The 26,040-nt window shown below is 32.3% G+C and overlaps 2 protein-coding genes across 6 annotated transcripts; both read right to left on the bottom strand.

Annotated features, from left to right (window-relative positions):
- Positions 1-6,414: 6,414 nt before the first annotated feature.
- On the bottom strand, positions 6,415-24,359 carry LOC139487487 (heat shock 70 kDa protein 12B-like). Of its 5 annotated transcripts, none has more exons than XM_071272331.1 (6): positions 24,219-24,359; positions 19,023-19,136; positions 12,501-12,889; positions 10,228-10,449; positions 8,358-8,511; positions 6,415-7,868 (listed from the first exon to the last, which is right to left on the bottom strand). In XM_071272331.1, exons 3-6 carry the CDS (start codon positions 12,576-12,578, stop codon positions 7,153-7,155), a joined length of 1,170 nt encoding a protein of 389 aa, XP_071128432.1. In that variant the 5' UTR covers positions 12,579-12,889; positions 19,023-19,136; positions 24,219-24,359; the 3' UTR covers positions 6,415-7,152. The 5 variants fall into 5 exon arrangements, with proteins under 5 accessions (XP_071128432.1, XP_071128430.1, XP_071128429.1 ...); XM_071272329.1 differs by having other exon boundaries at positions 12,501-12,885; positions 19,036-19,136; XM_071272328.1 differs by having other exon boundaries at positions 12,501-12,840; positions 19,052-19,136.
- Positions 14,954-23,059, bottom strand: LOC139489390 (uncharacterized). The gene is made up of 3 exons (XM_071275703.1): positions 21,625-23,059; positions 16,455-16,483; positions 14,954-15,154 (listed from the first exon to the last, which is right to left on the bottom strand). The coding sequence occupies exons 1-3, from the start codon at positions 23,057-23,059 to the stop codon at positions 14,954-14,956; spliced, it is 1,665 nt and encodes a 554-aa protein (XP_071131804.1).
- Positions 24,360-26,040: the final 1,681 nt, after the last annotated feature.

The raw sequence follows: 26,040 nt of genomic DNA, 5'->3' as shown, positions 1-26,040 counted from the left end.
GTTTTCAGTCAGTTTCATTATAATGGAGATAACAATATTGTATTTTAAGCTCCGACGGCATCAATTCGGGATTTGATGATCGCAAATTAAGTTAACTGGCGACACATTAGCGGAGATACAGTTATCTCCTAGTTATCGTAGTTAAAAATAAAATCACAAAAATACTGAACTCCGAGGAAAACTCTAAACGAAACGTCCCTTATCGAATGGCAAAATCAAAACACATCAAACGAATGGATGACAACTGTCATATTCTGACTTGGTACAAAAAAGGACTGTCTTCCGTTTGCGTACTTAGTTTTGGTTATAATTAGTTCTTTTTACAGTTAATGCGTTGACAGGGCCAGGTGTACTGTTCTCATCGCTTGACATCCGTCGTCTGTTGTCGTCGTCGTCGTCCGCTGTCGTCGTTTTACTAAAATATTCTCCGCTAAAAGTACATAGCTAATTATAACCAAACTTCGGCCTAATCATCAGTAAGGTATGTAGCTTAAATAATGTGTTTGATAATCCCAACCGCCAACCAAGATGGACGGCATGGCTAAAAATGGAACAAAGAGGTGTAAAATGAATGTTTTGTCTATCATTTTAAATCGTTTTACATAGATCTGACAAGAGCAGAAGTGTTAAGAGTGTTGAGTTCTACTTTTGGTCAAAACTGTCAGCTGATAGCTTATGTCCTTGAAAGACACATTTTACCAATTTTCGTTCATTTTTGCTTTCAATTTAAAAAAAAAAAAAAAACAGATAGAGAGTAATAACTTTAAAATGCAAATATGATAAGGTAGACATTTTCGATAAATAAGTCTTTTAGTTGAAATAGTCAAGTGGCTCTTGATAAGAGTTATTGCCCTTTTATGATATTTTTTCCACATTTTTGAATTTTGCCGTATATCTTAAAAATTATTGATCAATATTAACTTAAACAGGCATACGTTATCAGCACGTAAAGAACTACAAATAATACATAAAGGTGGAAATCCTTCGATGGATCCTTAACGAAGTTTTAAATAACCATGATAACAATTTTCGTTTTTGCATTGCGTCTTATATGATAACAATTTTAACAGATAGAGAGAAACTTAATTAAGCAAAAAACTGATTATCAAGAAAAGATCTAGACTATTACCAAGTCAAATTTTGCGGAAATAGTTAGAAGACTGTCACTCTTCAAAGAAATAATTGCTCTTAATTTAGTTTTTCTTACCCTAGTTAGAGTTTTGAGCAAAAAACTAAAAAAAAGAATAGAAAGAAAATAAACAGGCTAAATGATCAGCAATACAAGATCAACAAAACAAACATTATTGAATACTTTTCTCACCTACGATGTTGGAGAGTATCATTTGTTGAATACGCAAGGTGAGTGACAGGCTCTTTAAAGACTCTTGTTTTTCATTTAAATAATCATTTTGTTAATTGTTGAGATACTCAGCAACTTTATTTGGGTTTTTATATCTTTGAGTGTTGGATCCAACCTCTCACTCGTATGCCAGTCGTATAAAATTCCATTATATTGACAACAATGTGTGCATAAATAATGGCTACAGTAGTATACCGCTGTTCGCAACTCATAAATCCATAGAAAAAACAAATCCGGGTTACAAACTAAAACTGAGGGAAACGCATTAAATGTCAGACGAGAACAACGAAACAACATTAAAATGCAACACACAGAGAAACGAACTAAGCATTAGACAAAATCCGATGCGAAAAACAATTTACATCAAAACTAAATACATGAATTTGGGATAGAAAAGTACCGTGACACGTCTTATAGCAATGCGAATTCACACTCAAATATAAGAGGAAACAAACGACACAACAGAAACACAACGTTAAAATATAACACACACAGAAACGAACTATAATATAACAATGGCCATACTCCTGACTTGGTACAGAACATTTTTTAAAGAAAAAATGGTGGGTTGAACTTGTTTTTTTTGGCATGCGAAGCCCTCTGGCATGCTTAAAAATGAAAAACAGACAATTGGGGGGTTACAAATGTCAAGAATAGGGTACAGCAGTCAGCATAATGTTTGAAAATCCTAATAAAATTGAAAAAGGAAATGGGGAATGTGTCAAAGCGACAACAATCCGACCATAGAGCAGACAACAGCCGAAGGCCACCAATGGGTCTTCAATGTAGCGAGAATTCCCGCACCCGTAGGTGTCCTTCAGCTGGCCCCTAAAAATATGTATACTTGTACAGTGATAATGGACGTCATACTAAACTCCGAATTATACACAAGAAACTAAAATTAAAAATCATACAAGACTAACAAAGGCCAGAGGCTCCTGACTTGGGACAGACGCAAAATTGCGGCGGGGTTAAACATGTTTGTGAGATATCAACCCTCCCCCTATACCTCTAGCCAATGTAGAAAAGTAAACGCATAACAATACGCACATTAAAATTCAGTTCAAGAGAAGTCCGAGTCCGATGTCAAAAGATGTAACAAAAGAAAATAAATAAAATGACAATAATACATAAATAACAACAGACTACTAGCAGTTAACTGACATGCCAGCTCCAGACCTCAATTAAACTGATTGAAAGATTATGTCTTCATCATATGAATATCAGGCACAATCCTTCCCGTTAGGGGTTTAGTATCATAATATCATAAAATATATGAGAAGAACATAACCCGTGTCATGCCAATAACTGTTTTTTAAATATAAAATAAAAAACAAACAAATATGTCAACATTAAAAAAGAAATTGCATATATAGACAAAAAATGAGTATGTGAGATGTACATAACTATGACATCTATTAAACGCAAAAAAGAGAGCCAAATACATCATTGGTAAAGCGACACTGTGATATGTTAAGTTCTAAAAGTGCCGAGTCTAGAAAAACCATGACAAACTTCAAAATAAAAATCCCAAAACGACGAAATCATGAAATAATAGTACTTTTTTTTTGTAAGAAACAACATCTTATTTGATCTTCACAGTACACAAAATTTATAAACGACATGCATTATACAACATCTAGACACACATTTTGGGTCCGCTTCTCTTGCTGTGTATGTATCACCCGCTTTTCTAACCAGTAGTCAGACAAAATGTCAAAATCGGGAATAGAAGTAAATCGGTAATATTACAGATAATAATATGACTGTTAAAGTATCTTCAGATCTAAGACTGTGAAAACATGTGGCTAGTCAGTTGAGGCACAGACACATCATATCACGCAATCAATTTATAATTGTAAGGATAAACTTATGAAGCACCTATAAACAATAAACGGACCATAAATCCAGTTGATAAAAAACAATCACTTTGATTTATGAGCCTTGAACACTGAACTATATCTAAAGTTTGTACACATATGACAATATCTTTCTTCGTTAAAAAAGAGAAAATCATTTTCTTACACAATTCATTTCATATTATACAAAAAACATACTGACCTCAAATAAATGTTCAACTGACAAGTTCAGTTTTTTAAGGTATTAATACAAAGTTTGAAATTCCTGTAATTAGAAAATTTGAGGAGATGACTTAAGGTTTAACTAGAACCAGGTTATGAATGCAAAAAAAGATAGTAATGCTTCAAATGCCTATATATGTAGTTTAGATTTGAATAATGGTTTTGCGGTCAAATAAAAAAATGCTCTTTCAAAAATAGGGTTCAATCATGTATGGGAAAATCAAAATACTTTCTCCAAAAAATGCCTTATTAATGCTGTAGGTAAATAATTAGCTGAAATGTAGACAGATTTTTGGAAAGACAGTATTTTTAACGACCAAAACAACCCTTATAGAAACAAACTAAGAACATACAGAAAATTAGAAAACTAGAGGCTCTAAAGAGCCTGTGTCGCTCACCTTGGTCTATGTGCATATTAAACAAAGGACACAGATAGATTCATGACAAAATTGTGTTTTGGTGTTGGTGATGTGTTTGTAGATCTTACTTTATTAAACAATCTTGCTGCTTACAATTATCTCTATTTACAATGAAATTGGCCCAGAAGTGACGATGGGAAATATTTTGTAAAAATTATTAAAAAATTTAAATTTAACAATTTAAATTTTAAAATTTATGAACATTGTTAATAATTGACTATAAATGACAATAACTCCTTAAGTCAAGTTGACTTATTTGTAGCTGTTACTTTGCTGTACGTTATTGATATTTACAGTTTAGTTTATCTCTATCTATAATAATATTCAAGATATTAACCAAAAGCTGCAAAATTTTCTTTAAACTACCAGCCCAACATTAAGTTGCCCGATTGATAAAAAATTCCAGGGCAGATAGATCCTGATCTAATGAACAAATTTTCAGGACACTCTTGTCAAAATGTAATGAATATCTTATTTTCAGGTAAAGAAAATTAAAATATGTCTAACTTCTGATTATATTTTACTTACATGAAAATACAGTAAGGATCGACCTAGTCTAAACTTTGCCAAGCCTTGTGTCGATTGTGGTTGCATTTTCTTGCAGTAAATAACTCAGTGGAATTTCACCCTCCTCCTTGAGTTTTGAAATTGCACTTGATGATGAACCTGGTAAATCAACCTGCGGAATTTCTGTAAACACTGGTTGTCTCTTTTTCTCTGAAGAAGGTGTTGTCGGATTTGCAAGAGTCATTGAAACTACTGGTTGTGCTTTTATTTTCCTCCCTCTTGGTTTGTGCCATTGTTGTGGGAAACTTGTTGCAGATAGCTCTGATGGTACCTCTTTTAAGTTTAAACTCTGGTAGTGACAAATCGTATGCACTGATCCAACAACATTGGAACAAGTACAAGATTAACTGAACATGAAGAAAGAAGTTTTTAATAATTCTGGTATATCTTATTCTTTTTCTTTCATTTTTATCTTTTTAATTTCATGATAGAATTGATAGATTATAACATCATTAAATAAATATATATGTAATCAAAGATTAGCTATTTATCAGTACACAAATAAAACAAGTGTTTCATTGAGCGTAAATTGACCAGTTTACATGCTGTGCCATACATCTTTGATATGTATCTGATCTTAAAAACTTTCTGACCATTTGATCATGTGGAGTATGACAACACATGCAATCATATATATTTTAATTAATTAATTACCCTGCTACACATGTGCATTTACTGTCTGATATAATCTTCTCATCTTACATCACTGTAATGTTCACTTTGTCTGGAGCTTTATTTTTCCTGATTGACCTCTAACATTTGGCCTTAATATCCACTTCCTTTGCATTAATTTCACACAAATTTATGCTACGGATGTAACCAAGAGTAAAATAATTATAACCTTGGTCATTTGATCTCCCTGTTAATGTCTTATCTTTAAAATAATAAAGATTAATAATGTGTAGCAACACATCTAACTTCGTAGTAACGGCCATTTTGTAGATATTCTTGTCCAAGGATGCTGAGTTGCCATATGTTGCTAATGATGGGCGGGCTTATCTCAGATTAGTGGATAGGTGTATTACTCCTTGATGGGTCACTTGACCATTATGGTCATGTTTGACTTATTTGTAGATCTTTACTTATTGATGTTTATAGTTTATCTCTATCTATAATAATATCAAGATAATAACCAAAAACGGCAAAATTTCCTTAAAATCACAATTTAGGGGCAGCAAACCCAACAACGGGTTCTTCGATTCATCTGCAAATTTTAGAACAGATAGATATTGACCTGATAAACATTTTTACTTCGTGTCATATTTGCTCTAAATGCTTTGGTTTCAGAGATATAAGCCAAAATCTATATTTTACCCCTATGTTCTATTTTTAGCCATAGTGGCCATCTTGGTTGGTTGGCCTGATCATCGGACACAGTTTTTAAACTAGATACTCCAATGATGATTGTGGGCAAGTTAGGTTTGATTTGGCCTAGTAGTTTCAGAGAAGAAGAATTTTGTAAAAGTTAACGACGACGAACAACGTCGACGACGACGGTCGACGGACGACGGACGCAAAGTGATGAGAAAAGCTCACTTGGCCCTTCAATCCAGGTTAGCTTAAAAGTATACAAACTAGAATTTTTTTTTATTAATAGATTTAGATAAATACATGATATCAAATTTTATGAAAATAAGAATAAGTAATAGTTATCTAAACATAGAAAAAAAACCACATTGAACAGGGTAGACACCGTAAATTAACTTTGGAAAAAAGATTATGTCCTCTCTATAAAAAGGAGGTACGAGATGAATCTCATTTTGCTTTAAAATGTCAATTTTTTTTTTAAATCTAGGCAAAATTTGTTTCAGGAAGTAGTGAGTATAGTTCAAGATTTCACCAAAATGTCTGATGAGGAAAATTTGCATTTATGTTTACATTTAATGAGAATGACGTAACTAAAATTATTGTAAAGGGAGTTAATGATTTATACGTTTTAAGCTTGTAAGAAATAGCCTAGCTGATAAGAAAAACTAGTCGATGTAACAAATTTATGACTATTTTATATTTTTCTTATAGTATTTGTTATGATATATTTTATAACTATTGCATTATAAATTTTTGTAATTGTACTTTAAAATTTGCAAAGGTATTACCTCCTCCAAAACATCTAATTATAGTCTTATAGAATATGAATGTTGCTTGAATTTTAATATTGTATGTTTGTAATGATTGTCATGTTTTTCTTGGTAACAATCCAATATTTGGATTTTACACCAATAAAATGATTTGATTTAATATAATTTGGTTATTGTATCATGTTTTCTAAAATCTACCTCTTCTGGGAGTCAAGTTCATATCATTTTTGAACAGAATGACTGGCATATGGAATCGATATCAGTGCTTTGCTGCATTAATACTTTCAAACAAGGTTTCTAATTACTAGTCATATCAATTCAAATCGTGCAGTACACGGAGTCATTTCTCCTTTCACAGTAGCTGTGACAACAAGTTCCGTTTCACCAAACTGAAAATCTACATGAACATATCGTCTTTCACTTGTTGGGTTTGGTATATCTACTACAAGCTCCCCAAGTTTCTCGCAACCTTCCTCGTCAATATACTTAGTATCATCATTTTCTGTCACGTAGACAGCGACTGTTACCTTAGCCTGGTTTCTCTCATACGTGTGATATTCTATTGCGTGTTTGCTTCCCACTTTACAGTGTGTATTCTTTCTCATTAAGAGATCAAAAACATTTATACAACGAAACTCTCCGTCGTTTTATACTTTTCGATTGATATCATGATCCAACACGTTAAAAATAGGACGAATGCGTCGTCCGTATGCAAACCTTGTTACCCTTGATGTAACAAAGTCTGGTGTGTGACCAAATAAAACAGCGCCTTTTAAAACTGCGAGGGTCGGTTCTTCGGGCGTAACTATACGTTTGTCCTTAAAAGAATCCTTTATAGCCTCTTGTATTATACTTGATTCCGCACATCCGCCAACAACATAAAACGTATCAATCGTTGACCCTTCAACACGTGTGAGTACATTTTCAATTTCCTTCACTATTTTGTCAGTTACGCTTTTAAATTTCTCTTTTGCAAGTGTCATGTGGACCTGTAATTTATTTTTTTTAATTTCCAAATAGTTTTTATAATCTGATTGACTAACAGCTGCAGAAAATGATCCTTTGCCAAACTTTTCACAGAGATCATTTAATGCCGTTATGGGTATAGACATATTAATTGTTGGCTTTTCCCTCTTACCAATACAATTTTTCAATATTTCAAGCGCCCGTATGAATTCTAAATGATCCAAGGCATATTCCTTTTTAAGTCCCTTTATCACATTTTCTCCAACGATAGTTTCTATCATTTGCATAAATTCTCGATCGATACTTGTACCGCCGCAGTGGTTACCTGATGCTGAACATAATTCTTCAACTTTGTCATGAATTAACTTTTTGTGTGCTACAATATCTACGGTTCCACCTGGAAAATACAAACAGCATTGTTTTTAACAGCGGTATACTACGGTTGCCTTTATATGCGCTTATGAATGAAAGTGAGTAGGGCTTTCTTTTTATACAATTTAAATATTTTCTAAAGGACAAATTTCGATAAGCTAAGGTGGAAGACTGCTAAGAATTTGTCTACAAAATACTACGCACAACCTAAAGACGAACACCCCTCCCCGGGGTTGATCTCAGTACCTTTTTGTGGTTGAATGATTCTTTTGATTTGATAAAAATTATTCAATTCTCCCTTGCCCTGCTTTTTCCGAATTTAAAGCATATCTACTCTCTTTGATTATAAACAAGACAAACACAGAATGGGATTAGTTACTCACAATAACATATCATATCCATTAGCATTACACTCTTTATCTTACTTAGCTATACAGAAAAAAATCCAGTTTCAAAAGAAATTAAATACATTGTTCTTGGTTTGTGTTTTAAATCTAAGTATAAGAATACTGACCTCCAATGTCGATCAATAAATAGTTTGCTCCTTGTCCAATCCTTGCAATGCTTTTTTCTGCATACTCGTCAATCATACGTTGTTTATGCTGACAATATAACGCTGCTGCTTCAGGCTCTAAGGCTATACATAGTCTTTTACTCTGTATACCAGCCTAAAAAAAAACAACTAAGTGTTCATATCAATTGCATAGCTCTCTAAGTTGCATCTTCGATTGATTCAACAAACAGATATGTCATAGGAAAATAGTTATTTTTCCAAAAATAGGCGCTTTTATACAAAGTTCAGCCGAGTGGTTAACCTTTACGTTTATGGTTAAGCTTCCTCGATACATGGAACGAAACTATATCGACGCATTGAGGTTCATTGATTGTTTTTGTTTGGTCTTAGAATTTTCAACCCGAAATATGAATTCTAGAAACGATCGAGTGTCATACAATATTTATCCACTCGAGACATTTAAATTTTAAATGTAAAACATTGAGGCTTGCCGAGCGTTCTAAATATTGGAAGTTTTACTTTCGATAGTGGGAAAATATCGTGTTGCACGATATTTGGTGGTAGAATCTGTTTTTCACATTATTTGTAGACTATATTCAGACAAAGTTAATCCTTTTTACAAATAATCTGAAAAAAGATGTGTTCGTTCTTTGTAATGTCATCAGTAATGGTCATCTTTGTTCATGACGTCACGATGGGGATATCAGAGGAAAGCAAGACCATTTGACGTTATAATTAGACAATATACGTATAGTGTCTTGAAATATGAAATCTATTTGTATGAGGCTTAGAAACGGGAAAATTCGAGGTTCTACCGAGCATTTTCCCGTTTCGTGCCGAATACAAATAAATTTCATATTTCAAGACACTATACGAATATTGTTTTTATACTGAAATCGATAAAAAAAAATAAAAAAATAATACAAATATGGAACAAATATTATTAAAAAAAGTGTTTGGAATTTCCCCCCTGGGGTACCATTTTGGGGTATTTCCCTATGAGCGTAGTCTAGGCGGTAAGTATTGGCAATTTAAGGAATTAGAAAGGGAAAATGAATTTAATTAATAACATTTGATAAACATGGTATATAAATTAGAAGACATAACAGGTTTAAATTCATAAAAGTTTGACCATTGTTACTACACGTTGTCATGGTTGTGACGTGACGTTGTAAGTAGGCGGGGCTTATATGTGAGTTGAGGTCATTGACGTAAAGGCGGGGCTTATATGCGAGTTGAGGTCATTGACGTATAAAGCGTTTATACGTATAGCTTTATCAGTATAGTAAAATAGCTGATTGCAGTATAATTTAAAGTTGACCAACGAAGAACTGAGTTCAGTTGTTCAAAAGTGTTGTTTGGTAAACGACGAATTAAGCACAACATATCGCTAAGTTTAAAATTGGTGTTAGATAAATACTGAAATCAAACGAAACACAAGTTAATAAAATAAAATAAAATAAAACAGTTTTGGAAAAGAATAAATCGGCTAAATTTCTAAATATTGTTTAAAACTATTCACAACATTCAGGTTTTAAATTTATATGTTACGATATAAAAAGAAAATCATATATTTTTTTTTTGAAAGATTGGAGTTGGTCCTAAACTGTTATAATATATAAATCCAGTTAACTCATTTTGGTTTACAAACTATCAAACGTAATTTGTTTTTATCATGTTGATGATATCTCGATAATATCTATTATAATGAAACAGTCTACATCCCATTTAGTTTGATAAGTAAACTGGTGCGCTGCCAAATATGCTATTGATAATAATTATCAAGTATACGCTATACAGTATACAGTTTACATGTACGTTCATGCGTTTATCACCCTTGAATGTTATTAGTTTTTTTCCGTTTTCTTACCATCTCTGCGCATCGTCTCGTAAAGAGCTTTGATTTTGCATTCCAGATTGCTGGAATAGTTAATACCCATTTTATATCTGGCATTTTTATGTCCCTCATATTCCTCTCCATATTATCAGTCCACAGATGTTCTATAAGTGCCTTTATGGCTGTCGAAAACACTTCTACCGCTGGTTGCGATTGACCTTTAACATCGTATAACAGCATTTGCTCTGAAACCTCCTATAAAAATAAGTTAACTATATGTTGCATAAATAATGCTTCGGGCGAAGAATACTGGCAATCTAGCCAGTAGTTACGACTTCGTTGTTGGCATGATAAAGTTGATACATTGTGTCTGCATATATATTGTACAGAGTGTCTATTCGTCCGGCTAGCCGGACGAATAGTTAAAAGTCTCTATTCGTCCGGCCATCCGTCTGCGGATGCGCAAATATTCAATATCAATAAAAGTGTCATGTGACGTGGAAAGTGTCCCGGATGAGGTGTCGGATAACACACGCGGTGTCGGATAACACACTCGTATGCAATGGACGTGTTGAGAATTGGAGATCGTGATTCATATTTAAAGATGTCATAGAGAAAACCATAGAGAATGTATATAGTAGTGATTCCAGAGCAATCGCGTATACATGTTAACCGTGAGGATGATAAGCTTAAAATTAAAGTGAAATTGAAGATTTACCCCCATTTACCTTATTGAGACAAAACGCATTAGGAAAAAATACTAGATCAAACTTGCTTGGATGCATTATTTTTTAATTATACTGCAACGCAGATCTATGAACATACTGATATGCCTGGACTGTGAATAAGACACCAGGGTTTGGGTATCCCCCTTTTTCTGTTGTATCTAATCTGGGAACAGTATATCTAACATATATATATATGTTAATATATATGTTCCTGATCTAATATACATTATTTTTTTCTAAAAAAATCTTATCGAAAACACAATCCTACTTTTGGGGACAGGTTGCACGTGCCTGCCCTTCTCAAATTTCATATGAATTAAAAATCGCCGAACAATTTAAATGAAGAATCGTGCATAATCATATGAGGACCTTACTTTAACCAGGCAAACTTCACAGAAACTATAAATTCAGGATCTTTTGAAATCATAGATGAAGCCAATAATGATTGGCCCGACTATTTACCTTACAGGAAATTCAGAGGCAGAACAACAAAAGAGAGAATCATTTTTGCCCCCCCCCCCCCAAATACCCAAGCGCTCCTTTAGAATATTAGAATAAAAAAATCTGAATCAAATGAAATGTATAGTTTATTTTTTTTTAATGAGGGTTTTTTTCATAAAATGAGGTTAGACAACATATTTTAAAACAACCCGTGCTTCATTCAAAACCTTTAAAACACGATGTTATATCTTCATCATTATATATTTGGCCGGACAAATAGCGAAAACCCGTAAACATGCTATTTGTCCGGCTTGCCGGATGAATAGACATTTATGACTATTTGTCCGGCTAGCCGGACGAATAGCCACTGCCTATATTGTATGTTTATAAAATCATAAAACACCTAAGGTTCGATTTCCCTCGTTATTGTGTCAGGTTCCGATTTTAAGGGTGGATGAAATCACATGTTTTTGTAATATAACTGTGGATGCAACCCCTTGACACGAATAGATAGTTACAACTGGGCACCCCTACTACAAATTATTGTTCATAACACTTTTCATTACCATTGCTGAGTAAGTGGGGTTGGTTTGTTCCTTCGATCATGGAAACTAATAAAAACTATAATTCACATACAGAAAATAATGAGTGAACAGATATCAGCTTATTAGATAAAAAGATTTGATTCGATATTCGCGGGCTTGTATTTCCTATCATAATGTTACCAAGAGTTCCAAATGGTGAGGTTGAAATCATCCATTCGTAAATTTTACGGACGCCATCACGAGTTGGTTACCGTTATGGAATAGAGTTCCACAGATGATACTGGATATGTTCCTTATGCGTAACTACAACCCCCTTCCCTTTTTATGAATTTGACCTACCGAATCAGACTACTTGTCGGGTTTGTAATAACATGAACAAGACGATGGGTACCACATGTGGAGCAGGATCTGTATACCCTTCCAGAGCACCTTAGATCAACCCAAGTTTTTGGTAGGTTCGTGTACCTTAGTCTTTAGTTGTCTAAGCTGTGTCATGTGTACTACTATCTGTTTGTCTTTTTCATTTTTAGCCATGGCGTTTCCAGTTTAGTTTCGATCTATGAGTGTGGCTGTCCCTCTTTTAAACAAGTACCTTTTGTACATGAAGTTCCATTTTAAATCTGTCAAAGAAGTAATAATTCTCAGCTTCCCCTGTACTATCTGTTAACATATCTGCGTAGTCTTCTTCAGCTTCGTAACCAAACCTGTAATCGTCTTATTTGTCTTATTTATCAGCAAACACGTTGGTGTTTTAACAGATACCATGTTATATTTATTGTTCCATAGCTTGGCTAGTATTTCATTCGGTCTATCAGTAAAAGAAAACGCAATCCCGGAATATGTCGTTCCAAAATCTAATGCAACTACAACAAGTGGTCTCGAAATAGCATCCGATGCAGTATTGTCTGAGGATGTCGCCATTATTTCAATACCTTTAAAATTAAACAAACACGAACTGTTCATTTGATAAATTAACACTTCCTTGTATTTTTAGGTTCGAATCCCTGAATTCTTTTTGTTGTCCCTATTCTCTACTTTTCCAGTTTTTGTTCTTGTATTGTATGTTATTATTGTGGATAATTTGTGTAATAAAAGTTTGGTCGTTTATTTTTGAATTATTGTTGGCTATTCCAAATGTTTGAAGTAAAAATGATAACATTCTCATGATTTGTCCATTTTTGGTTTATAAATTAATATAATATGATATCATCTGTTTTACTACATAATTTTACGACTGTTAATTCGTAGATTCCTATGCTAGAAAATCGTGATGTGTCTAGAATTGTGCTATTTGTTAGAAATTTCGGAAACATACTTTTTATATGAACTATATATATGTTCTTTGACGGGTTGTATTCCCTATGACACATTCTCCATTTCCATTTTCAATTTTAATAGAAATAAGTTCAATATATAAAAAAGAAGATGTGGTATGATTGCCAATGAGACAACTATCCACAAAAGACCAAAATGACACAGACATTAACAACTATAGGTCACCGTACAGCCTTCAACAATGAACAAAGCACATACCGCATAGTCAGCTATAATAGGCCCCGATAAGACAATGTAAAACAATTCAAACGAGAAAACTAACGGCCTTATTTAATATATCTTCTTTTGTAAAAACAGGCAATATACAGATGCCTGATAGTATGAAGATCTGTAAGGACAGACGTGTTGTGTTATAATATATTTGTATTTTTGTTTAACCATTTAATTGTGATATTCAATTTATTGTAATGTATCGTTTGACATGATTTCATAGTTATTTAAACTCACTTACAATACCTGTAACACAACACACGGTTATTTGGAATAGCATTTTATTAAAGCCGGTCTGGACCAGTGTCCATAACGGACGGTCTCCTCTATACAGTAAAATACATCAGTATATATACAAAATATAAACAGTGTCAAGGTTTCTATTAATTTGACCATTATAGTCTTAAATCAAAAGATACAGGGATGAATATCTATTAAGTTGTCTCTAAATGACATGTTTTGACATGTTTTGACCAACCTGGAGATTGATGGTCAAAGAATGCACGTATTTCTCGTGTTTTAACTAATTGCTACATGTCACCACCTGGTCTGAATGTAAACATGTATATATATATATATATAACCTATAGAGGTCAATTGAACAACCTTTTACAAGGTCATGTTTTTCTTAATAGATATTCCCCTGAGTTTTATTCAATTTAATAAACATTTTTGAGAATATATAATCCTAAATATAAACATAAATATATATAATATATATCTATATATACATTTTAAGCCATCATATTGTCACATTCCTCCCTTTCTTAAGAAATATAATTTTATATTTTAGTTAAAATCGGTGACAATATGAATGCTCGCAATTTCCCTAAAAACAACAAAAAGTATTCATAAACAAAATCATTTCAAAAGTTCAACAACATCTAAATGTTCAGCAATGTATAGTTCATACAATTCTTGTGTGAATAACTAAGTTCGTAAATTCAAATATCGGAACTTCTTATTTCCAGAAAAAGGCGCAACCATTAACTGCGGACCGTCTTCATAACCCCGACTCCAGTGAACTGCTCCTCTGATCGTCGTTGTCAACTCCAACAATCCCTTTGTTTATCTGCAACGCCAATTCCCATCATTTAGAAGTACTGCAATTACTCCGACTTGCATGTGATCCACCATTCATCGTCGAAGATCCAACTTGCATGTGATCCACCATCCATCGGCGAAAATCCAACCTGCATGTGATCCACCATCCATCGGTGAAAATCCAACCTGCATATGATCCACCATCCATCGGCGAAAATCCAACCTGCATGTGATCCACCATCCATCGGCGAAAATCCAACCTGCATATGATCCACCATCTGTCGTTGATTTACTCCTAACTGACCTAGCTTACCTACTCTGTTAATTCAGAGTCCCTGACTAGGTTGCTCAGTTATCACCGGCTGAAACATTACAGGCAAATCTACCTGTGATGCTGTAGAACAATTCCCTCTACCAATATAAGTTATGTGATCGTATAGTTTTATGTACATCTAATCATCTGCGTTGTGTCCAATGATCAAAGCCAATATCCAATACTGGATAATGGTTCTTAGTGGCTGGTTCTTGTAATGGTGCAGAAGCTATTTTAACATCTCTGGAGGCAGTACCATCGCCCTCAACATTAGTTGACACCATTTGATCGCCACCAAGGTATCGTGTGACTATTTGAACCTCTCTTTTACTAAATTCTCTTGGCTAAACACCTATTATTAAACTTAAGAATAGATCAATAACAAAATACCTATAAATATAGCAACAAAATGAATTAATGCATTTACTAAATTTGATAGTTCAAAGTCGTCCTCAAGTTCTAACTGCTTTAATTTGAAAAAATAAATTATCGATATGTTATTTATTTTAAATAAGAACAAAAAATAAAAATAAACTCAAATACAAAAACAATAAACTAATAAGATAAACTTTTCTATAGTTAGGACTTAAAATTAATTCGTCTTTCTTTTCAGACTTTTTTAACATTTCGCTTATTTTTCTTTGGTATTATGATTTCATCAACAGGCATGTCTTGATTACTTTCTAAATTATATCTATCAGAACTATTATCATTTGTCATATCACTTAAACTGGAAGTTAAAGATGACCTTATGCTCTTGTTTTTCTCATTTTTTCTTGGGTTGCTAATTTTCTTTTAACTCAATCAGGGTCACATTAAAATATTTGCGGAAGATGTATCGCGTTATTTTTTATAACGATTAATCATATGATACTTATTTCCATATTTTAAGTCCTAAATTGTTTTATTATGAAAACATTTCCATTTTCAACCCTTAGTATAGATTTATGTACTCTATAAATGTATAAATAATCCTATATTTCATCTATCGCTAAATACTTTTGAAACTTATTAAACCCTATATTTCCTTAAGAGTGGACTTAAACAATTATATCAATTTTTATCATTTAAGTGCTATTTTCCGAAGATAGTTCCTCAATTCTTTAAAAATACCACAATAACTGTGCGGAAATAAAGGTTTGGATTCTAAATAACATAGAATATTTTGTTTCTCTAAACAATTGTGCTTACGCACCTACCCAATTGCGTCAACCATATTTAAACAACTATATGATTATAACATCGCAGAAATACCCTTAAATCCGTCGCCAAAAGTGTTCTTATGAAACTTTCTTATACCAATGTATATAGGCGCGTAAATTCTAGAATTACAGATTGTCTCTTCAGAAAACAGCTCAAAATATGAATAAAAAATTCAATTATTATATTCAAAATCAAGATATATTAAATGTTTTAATATTATCATTATTCACGCAGTTAAATACTTTAAAATATAACCAACATCTTTAAAATATTTTTACCTATTGTTATTTAATTCTTAAATATTAATATTCAAGTGTTGTTTTTTTCTTATTTAAATATCTATTCTGTCTTTTAAAAAAAACAGCATATAAAAACTTCTCATTATATCATTACAATATGTACGCAAATCTTATATATTGACTTATACTATCAATTAAATACCTGACAAAGTTGCCAGTCTTTTATATTGACTAAAACAATCAAATACCTATTATAAGTACCTTCACCCTTATGATAATGATTACATAAAAAAAATATCAATACAAAAATCAAACCTTCACCATTGAAAAAAATAAATATCTACATTTTCGCTTAAAAAAAACTTTATTTAATAAAACTTTTTTTTTAATGAATTAATCCACGTCATTATCTTGAACATGAACAATTGTGCTCACATCTGGTGCACCTAATCCTAATTTTTTCTGATATTGAACCATCAAAGCTTCCAATCGAATTAATGCCTTTTTTAAACACCCTTTGAGTAAGACTTTGAACTTTTGTTATTAAATTTTGAAAAACAGACCCTACATTGAATTTTTGTCTAGCCATTTTGAGAAATTAAATAAAGAGTATCAAATAAAAAGTCACTTTACCTTAATATCCTGTGGTCACGGTTAACCAAAAATAAGCACATGTAACACAACACACGGTTATTTGGAATAGCATTTTATTAAAGCCGGTCTGGACCAGTGTCCATAACGGACGGTCTCCTCTATACAGTAAAATACATCAGTATATATACAAAATATAAACAGTGTCAAGGTTTCTATTAATTTGACCATTATAGTCTTAAATCAAAAGATACAGGGATGAATATCTATTAAGTTGTCTCTAAATGACATGTTTTGACATGTTTTGACCAACCTGGAGATTGATGGTCAAAGAATGCACGTATTTCTCGTGTTTTAACTAATTGCTACATGTCACCACCTGGTCTGAATGTAAACATGTATATATATATATATATAACCTATAGAGGTCAATTGAACAACCTTTTACAAGGTCATGTTTTTCTTAATAGATATTCCCCTGAGTTTTATTCAATTTAATAAACATTTTTGAGAATATATAATCCTAAATATAAACATAAATATATATAATATATAGATATAGGAAGATGTGGTGTGAGTGCCAATGAGACAACTCTCCATACAAATAACAATTTAAAAAGTAAACCATTATAGGTTAAAGTACGGCCTTCAACACGGAGCCTTAGCTCACACCGAACAACAAGCTATAAAGGGCCCCAAAATTACTAGTGTAAAACCATTCAAACGGGAAAACCAACGGTCTAATCTATATAAACAAAACGAGAAACGAGAAACACGTATATATTACATAAACAAACGACAACTACTGTACATCAGATTCCTGACTTAGGACAGGTGCAAACATTTGCAGCGGGATTAAACGTTTTAATGGATCCAAACCTTCTCCCTTTTTCTGAAACAATAGCATAACATCACAACAAAGAAAAACATACGATAAAATATCAATTGGCAGACTTAACTTAATCAAAAAACGTATGATTAAACAATGAACGAATAAATTTGATCTGCGATATCTGAATACAAATGCACAGTAAATTAAATATTAGAGACAAACATTCATGACCAAAAAGCTAACAAACAAATTCAAAAACAGGACATGACTGAGAAATATTTAACCAATCAATGTTCACTTTAGAAAAAAACCGGTTTTTTATAATCTTGAAGTTTATACAAATGTTGTAAGAATAAGTGAAGATATTACAAATAATCAAAGCTGGTGTACAGACAAGATCCGTATAAATAAAAAATGACAAAAAAGCATTATAAACAGTATCAACAGGTCGAATTAACAAGAAAATACGATTTGAAAGTACTCGCAGTTACTGACAGCTAGTTAAAAGCCAAAACCAATTAATAATAAAAAATCATGCATCAGAGACTAAAATCGACTAAAACACGTCACAGGGATTTAGTATTTTAACGTCATTAATAGTCAAAGAAGACATGACTACATTTTAAGCCATCATATTGTCACATACCTTCTAATAAAGAATAGGCGTTAATTTTTAAAAGACATTAGCACAATAGTTTAAGTTATAGATACAATGGATAAGCGTTGATTCATGAAAAACAAACCATTCGCCCTCTGGGCCCAAGGTTTCTTTTTCAAGAATCAACGCTTATCCATTGTATCTATATCACGTAGTCTCTCTTTAGTAATTCGAAAATTCATAGTTTTGTTATCAGTTAATTACAATTTATGATCATATAAATAATATTTAAAGTCAACACCGTCCTTCTGACTACTGGGTTGGTGATACCCTAGTGGATGAAACCTCCACCAGCAGTGGCATCGATTATAAGATTGAAAATAAACTCATCATTGACTCCAAGCTTAGATTTGTGTACGCAAAAAAACGAAACTATAACATCTTTTGTATTCCATTTTCTTGTTGGTTGGAAGATTTGGTGTTTGCGCGTAATCTTTGATATACTGTTAAATTCGATGTAATTATTTGTTTAATCGGGTATGTGATTAAGTAGACACCTGTTGTTTAATCTGTTAAACAAACTTTATGTTGACCTTTTATTGTTTTGTGTTGCTGTTTTATTGACATACTCTCGACCTTACCTTAAATCAATATGTGACATGCAATTTGTTTATTTACATGTATCACATGTGAATCATATGTAAACAGTTATCTTATCTGGCTACAGTTAAAAACAAAATGCATATTACTTAAATTATATACTAAATAATTATATCACCTTGTTTACCAATTTGTATTTGTAAGAAATTGTCTAAATAAGTGGACGAGTTCACGTAAGAAAAGCCATCCACATATATCACCTCCTTCAAAATATCTTAATATATCAAATACTTATATTATACATATATATATATATATATATATTTATACATTTTCAGCAAAATATTATAAAATCAAGTGAGAAAGAAAAAAAAGTAAATAAATAAATGGGGTTTGCCACATCTCTGGAGTAGCAACTCTCAAATACTTTTGTATTTAACAAATAATACCTGTATGACTATTTCAATAGTTTATTTTACAATGTTATGTAAAATACTGTATGTTGTATCAATTATATATGTTATGTGTATATGCCCCCCTGGGGACCTAATTTGGAAAATAAAATTTATCTTATAATATAAATGTATTCTTGTAAACATTGTCAGGTTTTGAATTGTCATGGTGATAATCCTATGTGTAGTTATACCCCCCAAAAAGTTGAATTTGAATTTCGTATGTATTGGTAGACCATTGTTTAGTTTAAACAATATTTATTCAGATAAATCAACATTAAACATATTATACAATGAAATATTATTAAGGATTCAGAAACAAGCAATTTGCTTTTACAAATCTGTCTCCCTTTACAGACATAATACACTTATTGAACAATACATAAATATAAATACTGGCATGCTCTGTAATAAATATATGAATATGAAAAAGGTGAAAAAGGAAGAAGAAAAAAAATCATGAGAAAAATAAAATAAAAATAATAATAAACAAACGTGAATAATTGTAATTTATACAGTGTGAAATGCTTGGGTTCCTATTGAGTGATGAGGCATTAACATCAAGGGTTTAAACGTTTACTTTTAATAATATATTTTTGCACCAAACTGAATAAAATACTATTTTGCTCATCTGAGAGTACCGTTGATCCAAAAAGCAAAGTTTTTGTGTTTACTTGGACAGGAAGAACTGAAATAGAATCTAATAGTTCATGTCTTAAATTAATGTATATAGGACAAGATAACAGAAAGTGAGTATTTGTTTCTACATCACCACAACGACAATTTGGAGAGTCTACTAAATTACGAACGAAAAGGTGAGAATTCAAAGAACTTGAATCCATTCTTAAGCGAGCATGAAGAATTTGACCGAAACGATGTCCTATATAATAATACGTTGGGACCTTACTATTTTGGGTACTAATTTGTTTTTTGAATAATGATAGAGATTCACATTTTCTTATGTTTAAGTTAAGAGTGTTCCATAGTTTTGTTGTTGCAGGGATGAAATATTCAGAATATAAACGGGTCTGTGTGTTGACTTGGGTAATATTATTTCTTTGTCTTGTATTATGATCATGCCTACTTCCTACTGAATCAGGCAATAAGTCTCTTAAGTACTCTGGAGTTTTATTATTCAAAATTTTGTGATAATGAATTAGTCTATGATTGCGTCGTCTTTCAGATAATTTTTCCCATCGAGTTTCAATATATAAATTGTTTATACTGGTAAGTTTAGTACCCCCCGTGACGATACGCGCTGCGTCAAGCTGAATATTTTCAAGTTTCGCAATCAAATTCTGATTTTGGGAGTCCCAAACGACATCGGCGTATTCGAGAATTGGGCGAACAAATGATATGTAAACTTTTTCAAGTGAAAATCTATCAAGAACATTTTTCATTTTTCTCATTATATTTATTCTTTTGTAAGATTTAGAAACTATATATTCAATATGGTCGTTCCAGGATCCGTTGTTAGAAAAAAAGACACCTAGATGTTTGTGTTTGCTAACTGTTTGTAGCTCTTGGGTATTCATATTTAATGGAGGATGAAAGGGTCTATTTACTTTTTTTGAAATTATCATACTTTTAGTTTTTTGGGCATTAAAATTCACAAGCCATTTTTTTGACCAATTATAAATCTTATCTAGATCGTCATTTAAAATTGTAGCTGTTTCTGTTGGATTGTCAACCATAATATATAATGAAGTGTCATCTGCGAATAGCTTAATTTGAGCTTGAATGTCTTCTACAATATCATTAATAAATATCAAAAAAAGGAGAGGGCCTAGAATGGACCCTTGTGGGACGCCTGCATTAACAGGTAACCATTCGGAACATGAACCGTTAATAACCACCCGCTGGACTCTGTTTGTAAGATAATTTTCAAACCACCTTAGTAAAGTACCTGATATACCCGCTTGTTGAAGTTTAAATATCAGTCCCTTATGCCAGACTCGATCAAACGCTTTACTTATATCACAGAATACTACCCTTATTTCTTTACCGCTATCTAAAGCCTTCCCAAAATCATTTGAAATGTTAATTAATTGATTAACCGCTGAATCCCCCCGTGTAAAGCCTGATTGATTTTTCGTTAAAATATTATTACGCATAAGGTGATTGTAAACATGTTTATATACGCATCGTTCCATACACTTTGAAATAACACTCAACAAGGAAATAGGTCTATAGTTTTTAACGTCATTCGGTTTACTATTTTTATAAACTGGGGTAACATTTGCTCTTTTCCATTGATCTGGAAAAGTAGACGTACTTAACGATAAGTTAAATAGCTTACATAGTGGATACTTCAAAACAGAAGATGCTTCTTTTAACAATTTGGGACTTATTAGGTCTGGGCCAGAAGCTTTTGTGGGATTAACAATTTTCAATATATCTTCAACTTCAGTAACAGTAAGTTCTATATAACCAATGTCATCACTAATAGTTTTAAGTTCTTCAGGTAACATAGCACTTGAATCATCAATATTTGACTGGGAAGAAAAAAATCGATTAAATTCATTTGCCTTTTCGATTTCATCAAATATTAAGTTGTTATTAACCATTAATGGAGGTACACTTGCGTCGTTTGCTTTTAATCCAGATATTTGTTTAACCGTTTTCCACCAGTTAGTAGTGGACGGGCTACTGTTCATGATTTTTTTAATTAAATTGTTGTTATATTCTTCCTTTGATTTTCTTATTAAACTGGTAACTTCATTTCGTATTTTCTTAAATTTTGACCAATCCGATGGGTTATTATATTTTTTAGCCTTTCTGTGGATTCTATTTTTTTTCCTTATCTTTTTTTTAACATCATTTGTTAGCCATGGAGGTTCATTTTTACGAACAGTTATTATTTTATTTGGAATACATTTTTCAGCAGCTTCTATGATAGTTTTTGTTATTTCGGTTGTAAATTGTTCAACGTTATTTAAGTTAATTACGGAATCCCAATTTTTTTCAGATAAAATGTTACGATATCTGTCATAGTCTCCTCGATCATATAGCCAAATTTTCCGCTTAAAAGTTTTTTGACGACATTTTGGAAAGTTCAAAAGACTAATTATAGGGCAGTGAAAGCGTATTTGGTCTAATAAAGGTGGCCCGACTCCACAGTAAGTTATTATGTGAGCATCGTTTGTTATAAAAAGGTCTAACAATGATGACGACGATTCAGTAAAGTGAGTAGGTTCATCTATCAATTGAGTTAGACTAAATTGGCTTAACAAAGGTGTAATTTTTGAATTAACAGGGGCTAGTTGGTTATCGTTAAAATCGCCTGTGGCCATTATGTAATTAATAGTATTATCATTAGACGCCATATCAAGAGAATATTCAATTTTTTCCCAGATATCTGGTCCACTATTGGGAGGTATATAAAAGGTTCCGAGCAAAGCCTTTTTATCTTTAAATTTAATTTCTAACCATATTGCTTCCAAGCTTTCGCTTTCGAGGTCAATTCGACGTTGAGCATGTATATCATTTTTTACATACACAATTATCCCCCCTCCAACCTTGTGTGGACCTCTGTCGCGACGGAAGGGATGCTGGTAATTTAGGATTTCAATTGATTCGTCTGTATGATTATTGTTTAACCAGGTTTCACTAAACGCTAAAATGTCGAAATCAGAATATTCAGCTTGAATCAGATCTATTTTCGGGGCTAGACTTTGTACGTTTAAGTGAAGAATTGAGACTGATTTTGAAAAAAGTTCACCGAAATCTGACATGTCAGTTGAGTTAATTGAACTTTGAGAAGAATCGATATCGTCACTGGGACCTGGATTTACCTCTGTTCCTGCTAAGATTAGCAAAATTTGAATAACAAATAGTAAAAATAAAATAATAAATAGTCTAAGATTAACATTTACACTTGTTATTTTTTGTACATTTGAGTCTACATGTTTCATCTCTAAAGGTTTAAGGCACACGCCTAGTTGATGCGTCAACGTGAAGATTAAAATTGATAACACCAGTGCCTGCGAGACACTTTTACAAGCGAGAAATAAGTTGATACAGATAAAATCAATATAATTTAGTCTATGTTTGATGTTTTTGCCTGGTGAGTATTGGCCAACTCTCATACGATATAACTCAATTCCTACTCCCATGAGTTATGTTACATTTGGCTGAAATTGGTCAAACTGAGAGCGGCCGTATACAAAGATAAATAACCCATAGCATTTCATCTGTTCTGTGAAAAAAGTGTAAGTAAAAAATATGAAAAAATTGTGAGAACAAAAATTGGATAACAGTATGTTGTATGCATGAAGCATAAGAAAAAGTATGCACATGTACATGGATGTAACAAGTAGTTTGGAGGATTGGTTTGGAGGATTGATTATACACATGACATTGTATAAATGATTGGTGAATGATACAACTTTATATATAATACATTGTTTTTATTTTGTTCGTTAAATTACTTATATTTCCCTTACTTATTCGAATGTATATAAATAACATAAGTGTACTATTGCTGGACATATCATGAAGAAAATATCTGAGAAAATATCAGTTGTAAGTTGAAACCGACAATGTATAAAATGTTAGATTGACTTTCATTCGGTTTGTTTCATAGGAATACTCGACATAAGTGTATGTTTGGTCCTTTACGAGTAATGAGATAGAATCGTAACTCAATCTGTTAGGAGTGTAGCTGAAAAAAGTGAGAGAAAAAAAATATCACACACCAAGGAAAATTCAAAACAGAAAGTACTTTATAAAATTACAAAATCAAAAGCTGGAAATGCAGCAGACTTGCAATAGTAGATCAAACGCATACCCTGCTCAAACATTTCAACTATTGTAACTCTCCCTTTCTAGAAGTTGAGAAATTTCATTTTTTTTATGTGGAAATGAATTTTTACTGACAGTATCTTAACTTACCTACAGTATACCGACGTGCGTAGTGCCCTTCTGGAAATTACACTTTTCCTTGTTGTGTATAACTATATATAGACTGGTGATTCCCAATGCTTATAAATATATGTTTATTTTGAGATAGGTGATTTTGTTAAAAAGTACTTTCCATTAGATGTTTATATAATCTTAGTTGGTTTTTCCATCATATATTCTCGGGCAATGAGTCTGTTTTAAGTGGTTGTAAATTAATTAAAATCTATTGAAATGACTTCATTCAATATAATAGATGAAAATTTTTAGTATTTTAAGCAGGGGCATACACATATAACAAATATAATCTTTACAACATATATTATTTCACATGACATTCAAATATAACACTTGTCCGAGGTTGTGCTGCCGTCCAACGGCCGTTTAATTTGCCGCACACATGTTTGTTAATGTGCTTTGTTTATATGCCGTTTTGTGTTTCTCTGTTACATATGTCGTGGCTCTGTACATATCGACATTATGTTATGGTACATTTTTGTATTCCTGTCTTACAAATTTGCTATTGTGCTAGGTCTATTTGCGATTGTGTGTTTTTTGTTACATATTTTATGTTTTTATATTGATTTAGACTATAACACAATTTTGACTGCTGTACCCCTATTTTGACATTTTTACCTATTATTTCTGTTTGTTTTGTTAAACACATCGGAATTTAATGCGACTGTCATACAAGTGAAAGGTTTAGCTTGCTATAAAACCAGGTTAAATCCACCATTTTCTACATAAGAAAATGCCTGTACCATGCAAGTCGGGAATATGGCAGTTGCTATCAATTCGTTTGATGTGTTTGAGCTTTTGATTTTGCCATTTGATTACAGATTTTTGAATTTTGCTAGGAGTTCGGTATTTTTGCTATTTTACTTTTAAATATTAAAAGAGGTCTGATGTCACACGGCCCCAGCTTGTCTAACAAAACAACCATTGTGCGTTAGAGCAATCTCGGACTAATATAACACCTACGTACAATATTGATATAAGCATACTAGAGTGATATCAGCTATTATAAGTTTAACTTCAGAGATATGGATTAATCACAATGATTTTAGTGGCCCACTGATTTTCAGACAAAACATTGGCAACTTAAATTCAAAGGATTTATGGGATGAATGTTCTTGCGTGTGTTTGTGCTGTAATTTTGTCACGTAGTATTGTCATTTCAGCGATAATTGTATATAATTATCATACAGCGGGAGGTTTAGCTTGCCTTTAAAACAGGTCCAACCCACAATTTTTCTTAATTTTTTTTGTACCAAGTCAGAAATATGATTATTATTATTAAATAGTTTTTTTCTATGTATGTTATCAGTAGTTTTTGGTTTATTCACGTCAGTGTTTTATTGTTCGTTTGTTTTCCTCTTATAGTTGATGTGTGTCCCTCAGTTTTAGTTTGTTCTTTATTTGGGGTTTTAAACTGTTTTATATTCGAGTGTCTCTGATGAGTCTTTTGTTGACCAAACGCGCTGGCGTAATTACAAAATTTAATCCTGGAATCTATGATTAGTTTATTTGTAACCTAGATGTGCTTTCTCTGAATCTATTTATGCTTTGAAAACTGGTATACTTCTGTTGCCTGTATTAATGCCTCTCATATATTTTTATCCCGTTTAATTTTTTACTTCCGCTGTACAAAAATATTGCCAGTATGACAGGCGCGGTAGATAAGAGATTTGAATAAGGAATATATGTATGCCAATGGATCAGTTATGATTTCGGGCTTGAAACTTGGCCCCCGAAATCTGGGTCGACTATTTCCTTGTTTTCCATATGAACTATGATCAGTCGTCTGATGGCTTCA

This window comes from Mytilus edulis, chromosome 9, assembly GCF_963676685.1.
Source record: "Mytilus edulis chromosome 9, xbMytEdul2.2, whole genome shotgun sequence".
NCBI lineage: Eukaryota > Metazoa > Mollusca > Bivalvia > Mytilida > Mytilidae > Mytilus > Mytilus edulis.
The sequence above is the reverse complement of the archived record's forward strand: the minus strand, read 5'-3'. Positions and strand labels throughout refer to the sequence as shown.